This window comes from Pelmatolapia mariae, linkage group LG18, assembly GCF_036321145.2.
Source record: "Pelmatolapia mariae isolate MD_Pm_ZW linkage group LG18, Pm_UMD_F_2, whole genome shotgun sequence".
Lineage (NCBI taxonomy): Eukaryota > Metazoa > Chordata > Actinopteri > Cichliformes > Cichlidae > Pelmatolapia > Pelmatolapia mariae.
Window position 1 is genome coordinate 8382887 of NC_086243.1, and position 8314 is coordinate 8391200.

At 39.3% G+C, this 8314-nt stretch overlaps 1 protein-coding gene across 1 annotated transcript; it reads right to left on the bottom strand.

Moving 5' to 3' along the window:
- Positions 1-5346: 5346 nt before the first annotated feature.
- LOC134617236 (GTPase IMAP family member 4-like) lies at positions 5347-7807 on the bottom strand. Its single transcript, XM_063462437.1, has 3 exons — positions 7792-7807; positions 5768-6594; positions 5347-5685 (listed from the first exon to the last, which is right to left on the bottom strand). Exons 1-3 carry the CDS (start codon positions 7805-7807, stop codon positions 5347-5349), a joined length of 1182 nt encoding a protein of 393 aa, XP_063318507.1.
- Positions 7808-8314: the final 507 nt, after the last annotated feature.

The window sequence follows — 8314 nt, forward strand, 5'->3', positions numbered from 1 at the left end:
TGCCGGAATATTACTGTTTTTTTAGGATGTTTTTTTTAACAGTGTAGAAATAGAAAAAAATAGAAATTGCTTATTGTAATCAATTTTTTGGATCCAATGACATTGAACGAAATGGAGGTACTGAAGAGTTGCACTGAAAGTATCCCCACCTGTCACGAACTATACGCACTGGAAGCGATTGTGGCATTTTTCTTGTTATTTTAGGCCATTTTGTGCAGAGGCAGTAACGGCAGGTTTTTGATTTTGTGTTAAGCAAAGCCAAGCACTATGCCTTTTTTTCAAGTCACTAAGTGGTCCCAGTCTCATAGGCACTCAAGTATGTCAGTGTGAACAAGACGGCCCTGTCACTTACCAGCATCACTGCTCAGGTACAGTTTGTGTAATGCATCAAGAAAACAAACTATCATTGATGAAGTCATGGTGCTATCTTTCTGTCTTGTAAAATATCATGCACAAATGTCCACACTAACTTTTCCATTTTTAATGGGGACACAGTAGCTATGACATTAAGGGAACAGAGGTTCTAAAATACATTATATTTTACTGGAAAATGAAGTACTTACCTCTCAGATGATTTTCAAATTCAACCCCTCAGTGCATCTACTGAGAGGCTGAGAGGTAGCACTGGCTCCTGCCAGTATTTTTCAGTTTGTGGTTGTTATATTCAGGTCTGGTCCCCGACATTAATTTTGTAATTGTTTCTAAAATTGTTACAGTGTCATATCACTTTCACAACCATCATTTCCATAGGTTTGTTGTCATTGGTGTTGTTATACACATTTTTATTTTAAAGATACAGTCTGTAATTATGTCCTGTAAAATTGATACACTCTCATCAACTTAGAATAAATCCATTAAAAATACACAGGAGCTGGTGCCGATGTGAGGAAACCACCATGTTAGCCTGCAGTGTTGAATACAGTGGACACCACTGTTCCAACTACTAGTGTTTCATGTATGTAGCTAGCGACCGGCGACACAGTTTGTTGGTCAAAGAGAGACACTGCTCACCTTGTTGACATAAAACAATGAGTAATTTAGAATGAATTAATTTATGAATACAGGCAGAGAGATATCAGCTGAATGTGAAGTTAAGAGTGTAATGCACTAATATTTACTTGATTCTTTTAAAAAATGCTTTCTACATTGTAATCCTGGTTTTTAAATATGTTTTTTAAACACAAAATCAAATCTGCCATTAACCTATGGGCATTCCTCTGTATCACTCCATAATGGCTATACTGCCACCAGTTCAGTACTGTTTAAAGAAATAATTTAATTCATTTATTATAGAACGAACATCAGTCGTAAGTATTTTTGGCCAATTGTAATAAATAAGTGTTATGACAATATGTGAAAGGACTGACAAGTAGAGGGTCTATCTCAGCTGTCATAGAGCGAATAGCAGGATACATCCTGGACTGGTTGCCGCTCTATAGCTCACCCTCACACACATATACACTAACAAACACACACACTTTCTCTTGTTTCTCTTTCTTTCCTAATCGCTCTTTTCCAAGGTCTTCTGGAAGCCTTGGTGATTTCAAGTAAGTCCTTACCTTACTGCATCACTGTCAAAAATTGAATTGGGTCCTTTCCTTCCCTGTGTGAACACCATGCTTGTCCAGTATGTAATTGTATTTTATCGACACCATCCTACTTGTACTCCTCATATTTCTTTCTATGAAGTATGAGGAGAATATTTCTATAATCCATCTTTGTTTTGGCTGTTGGCCTTCCTGCACCAGCATCGGTGTCTTTCAGGTCTTCTTTCTGCTTCTGCTGTCTTCATCTGCTAGTCGTTACCTTAAAACATAACAGTATATATGAGTAATCTGCTCTCTACCTCTACTGTGTGTGTGTGTGTGTGTGTGTGTTTTGTTTGTTTTTTGTGAGGGGTGGGGTGTATATTTCATGTTTTCTTCTCCTTTGGTATCCAGAAATGTTGACTGTAAACTTGTTGGCACTACTGGACATTGTAAATAGTGTTTCTTGGGCTTTAAGCAAACTATTATTTAAATCTGAGTCTTAAATGTATAAAACAAAAGTATTTGGTTTTTTTTACATTACTGCTGTTTTAAGACTCTGGATAGTGGATATGACGACCAGTGTGACCTTCAACAGTCAAAGAAATCTTTCTAAGTGTTCTGCAAATCTCTACTGTTACTCACTAACTTGAGATAAAATCTACTCAGCTGCTTTGAAAACAGCTTCTAACTGGTTCCTCCCATAACAGGATGGCTAGCTGGTTAAAGTGATCATGCAATCCAGAAACTTTTCTGCTTCTGCTTTGATTCAGCAGGGACAGGTAGTGGAGTCTTTCAGTGCCTCCAGCCTCCCTTAAAATACCAGAATTAGATATGAAAATGTGACAAAACTGCTGTTTTTCAGATCACATGTAGCTGTACTCATGTGTCAGGTTTAAGTAGTACAATTACTTTTTATGTCTGCTTTCTACATTTGTGAACTGGTCATCACTTACACTTTCATTACATACTTTGAGTTTGTAAACATTCAGATAGCATAATTGGAATACATTGTATCCAATTCATGGCAGCAAAGGGTGTTAGTCCATCCCAGCTGCCACAAGGAGACAAAGGCAGGGTACACCCTCAGCAGGCTGCCAATTTATTACAGGGCTAGCAATATATATATGTCACGTAAAACCCACTACAATGCTTAAATAATTTTTATTTAAAACATCTAAAAGCTTTCTTTCCAAACCTGAGCTGTTTCAGATGCTTTTTGAAATTCTGAGCTCTCTGATCTCAGTGTAAGCTGTCTGCGCCCTCAGTGGAGCTGCCTCTCGAAAGTACTTCTACTTCTTGTCTTCCCCAAATGTTGACCACCTGTCCAAGAGTACTGAAGATCTGAGGTCACACATCCTGGTGACAACAGCGTGCCCACCCCAGAAGACAGAGGCCCAAAATTCAGTCCTGTCCGCCAAAGATCTTGTGTCCCTTGAGTTTAGTTTTTGTCACTCTCTGCGTCCCCTTTCTTTGGTGCTAATTCCGTTTTATTAAGTAGTAGTGTGATTACTGCACATTTGAGAGAAACAGGGAAAATGCAGGGCTGTAGAGAGCTGTTGATAATATTTACTAAATGATTTGTAAAACAATGAGATACAGATTTGGATGGTTTTGTTGGGGTGGGGTGAAGTAGAGAGGTGCAAGACTTTAACTGATGCTTAATTTCTTCCAGATCTTTAAAATCTACAGGTGAGAATGTGCACATTTAGCTTGTGGCAGTAATTTGATCAGAATGTGATGCAGTACTAGATAAATAACCATGAGAAGCTAAGATACTACTATTCAACCTGTAATTTTATATTTTGTATTTTCATTTATTACATTAAAGTATAAAGTTAACCAGCGACACTGAGAAAGCAAGAACAACACTCAGTTGAATTATGACAGTGACTCACAAATTTATTTTAAAGGAGACAACTAGGTTACAAAAAGAAGGACCAATACTTACAGCTCTAGAGGTCATGGCACAAAGTCTAAGTTTATTGTCAGGCTGTGAGTCACACATGTGAAGGAAAAAGGCAACGCAAACAACTCTGCCAAGGGGAAGGTAAAAGTTGGAACAAAGATGGATTCATTCACCAAGAAAGTGAAGAAAAGTAAATCTCACAAACAAAAAAAAATCATTACTGCCAACAAGAGAAGTTACAAAGAGCTCCAACTATCAGTTTCTTAACTGCTTATCTATTGGAGCCTATGTTAGGGATGGGTATCGAAAACCGGTTCTTGTTCCCACTGTTTCAATTCCTTGGAATTGTTTGCCATTTTGCAAACGATTCCCTTATTGATTCCAGTCGCCCCGAATGACGTCACCATGTTGCGGAGCGTCATTTACCTGGCAGGAAACATGGCGGCTCAAACGCTCAAAAGTTTGGTCATACTTTACGAGAACGGATGACAACAGGGCAACTTGCAATACTTGCAAAGTAGATATTTCATTTAAGGGAGGAAACACTACGAATATGCAAAAGCATTTGCTCACAAAACACGCGATAACCTTAAATGAATGTCGTGTTTTTAAGTCCGCTCCGGACTCGTGAATCTCAACCCAGCAGCAGCGGTAATGTTTGCACGTCCTCTCCCGTTAATGCGGCAGGTAAATAATCAACTAACAGTGCATATTATGTTAGCGCGATCTGCCTTATTACAAAACCTGCCATTACTGTGCGCTGCATTTAGGTGACCATGATGAGAGAGACAGACTGAGTCTGGCTGGCTCAGATGCTGGCAGTTGTCGCTGCAGTCTACCGGTAGCGTCTCCTTTCAGGCCAGGATAGACGAATGTCACCGAGCAGTGACTAAGTTTGTGGTAAAAGGCTTGCACCCATTTGCCACAGCAGATGCCCCCGATTTTCGGTAAGTGAATGTGTTTAATTGTAGGCAGGGACATTACTGGATATTCTTGTGTAATTGCTACAGAATAATTTATGTTATACTTTGTTATTGCTACAGAAGAATATTTATTTTATTATTTTACATTTACAATTTTTTTTACCTGGGGACCCTGTGACACCACTTTGAAGAGCCATAGGCTGTGGATCTCTTAAGATCTCACTGTTGGGTTTGTAAGGCCATGTTACTCCTAAATTTCTATCTCGTTCAAAGAGAAGATATAAAACAAAGTTCTAAGCTAATCGACCTTAGTGTTCTCCTTTTTTTTAAAAAAAAAGAATCGATAAGAGAATCGATAAGAGAATCGATAAAGAATCGAATCGTTAAACAGAATCGAAAATGGAATTGGAATCGTGAAAATCTTATCAATACCCATCCCTAGCCTATGTGTTTAACCACTGTTATAGAGTGAGAGGGTACATCCTGCTCATGCTGAAAGTCCGTCACCCAAAATAATAATATGGTCTCACATCCACACCTACATCAGTCATTTCATATAAAACATAAATGTGTTTGTAAAAATGTTAAACATATACAGATTTCTCTAAGTATAATATTACTATGACTGAATACTATGAATGTTCCAAAAGCCCACAGTAAGACTCTACTTCAACTAATAAATCACTAAGATAACATAAGAAGGAAATTCAATATGTCCACAGGATCTGGTGTGTGAAAACAGCGAGCTGTAAATGAAAAGAAAAAGAAAAAAACCTCAAATTTACAGAAAGACGATTGACAAATTTCACAGGAACCTCACATATAATCCCCAAAATATTACGACTTTTGAACTTGTTGCCATCTGTAACATCATGTTAGGGAGTCCAACAGAACTCTAAGAAAAAGTTTAAAACAATGGTGCGATGATACAGCGCGGTAGTCATGAGTTTCTGTATGAAAAGATCCTGACTGTCATTCAATGCATGAGTCAAAATGTAAAAGTGGTTTTTAACATCTTCCCAAGTTTTTTAACTCCTCCAACCACTGCATGGCCAACATTAAGTATGGTTTCAGCAGGTACTGTCAGAAAAAATAATGGATTAAACTCCTCAGCTTCATTTCTGGCTTCATTTTCATATCTGGACTGAATCTTGCGTCTTTCTTTCTTCAGTTCTCTCTCACACTTCTCCTTTAACTTCTTCATCTCCCATTCTCTCTCCTCTCTCTCCCTCTTCCTCTCCTCCTCTCTCTCCCTCTTCCTCTCCTCCTCTCTCTCCTCCCTCTCCCTCTTCCTCTCCTCCTCTCTCTCCTTCCTCTCCCTCTCTCTCTCAGCCTGGAGTTGTTCATTGTACTTCTGCATCTCTTTCTCATATCTTTCCTGTATTTCTCTCTCACACTTCTCCTTTAACTTGTTCATTTCCCGTTCTCTCTCTCTCTCTCTTCCTCTCCTCCTCTCTCTCCTTCCTCTCCCTCTCTCTCTCAGCCTGGGGTTGTTCGTTGTATTTCTGCATCTCTTTCTCATATCTTTCTTGTATTTCTCTCTCCATTTTCTCTTTTTCTTTCTGTATTTTTTCTTCTTCTTTCTCTCTCAGGATGCGTTGTTTCTCCTCTTGAATCGCCCTCTCAGCCTCTTGGAACATCTCGTTGGTGTAGTGGCTTCCTCCGTTCTTCTGGACTATCTCTCTGATCTTCTGGAGCAGCTCAGTGACCTGAGAGCGCTCCGTCAGTTTATTATTGAAGACGTGGTACTGACCGTTACATCTGGCCACGAGTTCCTGCAGGTCTGGGCTTCCTTCTAAGAACTCTTCAATAGTGGTGCCTCCAAGTAGGCCTCCATGGGTAAAGAGAACCATGCTGTATTTGTCTGCATCAGTGCCATAGATATTTTGAATCTTTTGCACTATGTGTTTTTCCTCTTCAGTGTATCTGCCCAGTCTGATGACCACCAAGAAGATATGGGGTCCTGGAGAAGCATAGGAGATGCACTGACATATATTTTTCTGAGTTTCCTCTTCATCAACCCTGGTATCAAACAGCCCCGGGGTGTCAATGACAGCAACGCGATGTCCATCCACTGAAGCTTTTCCTTTGGAAGTTTCTACAGTCATAGACACGGCACTGAACTTGGATTCAAAGCACTCACGACCCAGAATAGTGTTTCCAGTAGCACTCTTTCCAATTCCAGTCTTTCCCACCATCACAATCCTGATCTCATCATCATTTGTCCTTCCAGAATCTGTGTAGAAAGATCAGAAAGAATACATGGCATGAAATACATTGTACTTATTATACATATACCTGATCATGCACCGGGTTTGGGGTCAGTATTTTTATCAAGTACCTGTAATCCAAGATGTGTTACAAATGTTCTGGTAGATGGTCAAAAGTTAATTCAACATCTACAGAGATGGGTCACAAGTATCTATTCTGCTGTTGATCCTGTGAAATCATAGTCATCCTCAGTAATGACCCTAACACTCTGCTATCAGGAAATGCAATTAATCCTTTTTTTCTTTCTTTCTGTTACATATAATCACGAATGGCTTGTAAATATCACACTTATGAACCGTGTAACTATAATGTTACAGTGGATAACATATTTAATAGCAGGAATCTTAATGGACATTCAAAAGTTATGACCTCTCTTCCACATCTCAGAGCTAAATTCACAAACTGCTGTCTCAGAGACTTGGTTAAATAAGGAGCAGGTTGACATGGTTAGAAAGGAGCACTATGGACAATAGTAATGACCAAAGGAGAACAGTGAGTCCTTGTCTTTGCATTCCTATTGCCCATTATTATTGCTTGTTATTATTGTTAGCTAATGAAAATGTAGGCAGGTTGTGCAACATTTAGTTTTTATTTTTTGTTCATTTTTGCACAATGGGGTAGGTCTTGAAAAACATTAAGCTTCTACCTACTCCCTTTCGGACTTAAAACATTTATTTAAACCATCACAGGTCTGTGTATGTATAAAACTAACCTCATTGATCTTGTTTTTATTTTTATAATCTATCGACCTACCTGCCAACCAAATGGTAAATGGCCTGTATTTGTATAGCGCTTTCCTAGCCTCTAAGGACCCCAAAGCGCTTTACACAACCAGTCATCCACCCATTCACACACTGGCAAGCTACATTGTAGCCACAGCCACCCTGCACACTGACAGAGGGGAGGCTGCTGGACACTGGCGCCCCCAGGCCCTCTGACCACCACCAGTAGGCAACGGGTGAAGTGTCTTGTCCAAGGACACAACGACCGAGACTGTCCAAGCCGGGGCTCGAATTGGCAACCTTCCGATTACAAGGCGAACTCCCAACTCTTGAGCCACGATCGCCCCACAGGCGCTTGTGACACGTGCCCCAACCATGATTTTAAATCAGCCATGATCACTGTTGTAACACTAGAAAACATGACTAACATGATGACTTACCGAACTTGCCAGCCATGCTTGGGTTGTAATCACTTCTGTCGATGTTCAGTCTAAACAGTGTTGTGTAGCCAACTGAAGTGGAGTAAGAAGTGAAAGGCAAAGACTGTGCTGCAGCTTCTTCAACAGGCAGCATGAGCCAAACCAAACTTACAACTGACTCTACTGAACACAGAGTGAAAGTGAAATTACAGTTTTGGCCTGTTATTTCCGTTACAAGGGGGATTTTCGAAAACCGGACATGGACTCGAATGTATTCAGAAATCAGCATCTGTCTGCATTGACTACTATGTAAATAAATCTTTTTTTTTGTTCTTGAACACTGTTCATTAAAAGTAATTTTAATTTTTCATTAAAAATATTTTGAGATTATGAGATAACATTTTGCAAGAATTGATGTATATTAATGATTCCAAATCTCACACATTATAAATAGAACTGAAAATAATCAGTTTATTAATCAAAAGTAATCAAAGATTCACAGCTTGAGGACATGTAAATGTGAACACATTTCAATATATCCTGT

Excerpts from the sequence above, each read along its gene's own strand:
- LOC134617236 (XM_063462437.1), bottom strand. Across the intron at positions 5,686-5,767 it reads AGAGAACGGGAAATGAACAA|AGAGAGAGGGAGAGGAAGGA; the intron begins GTTAAAGGAGAA and ends CTCCAGGCTGAG.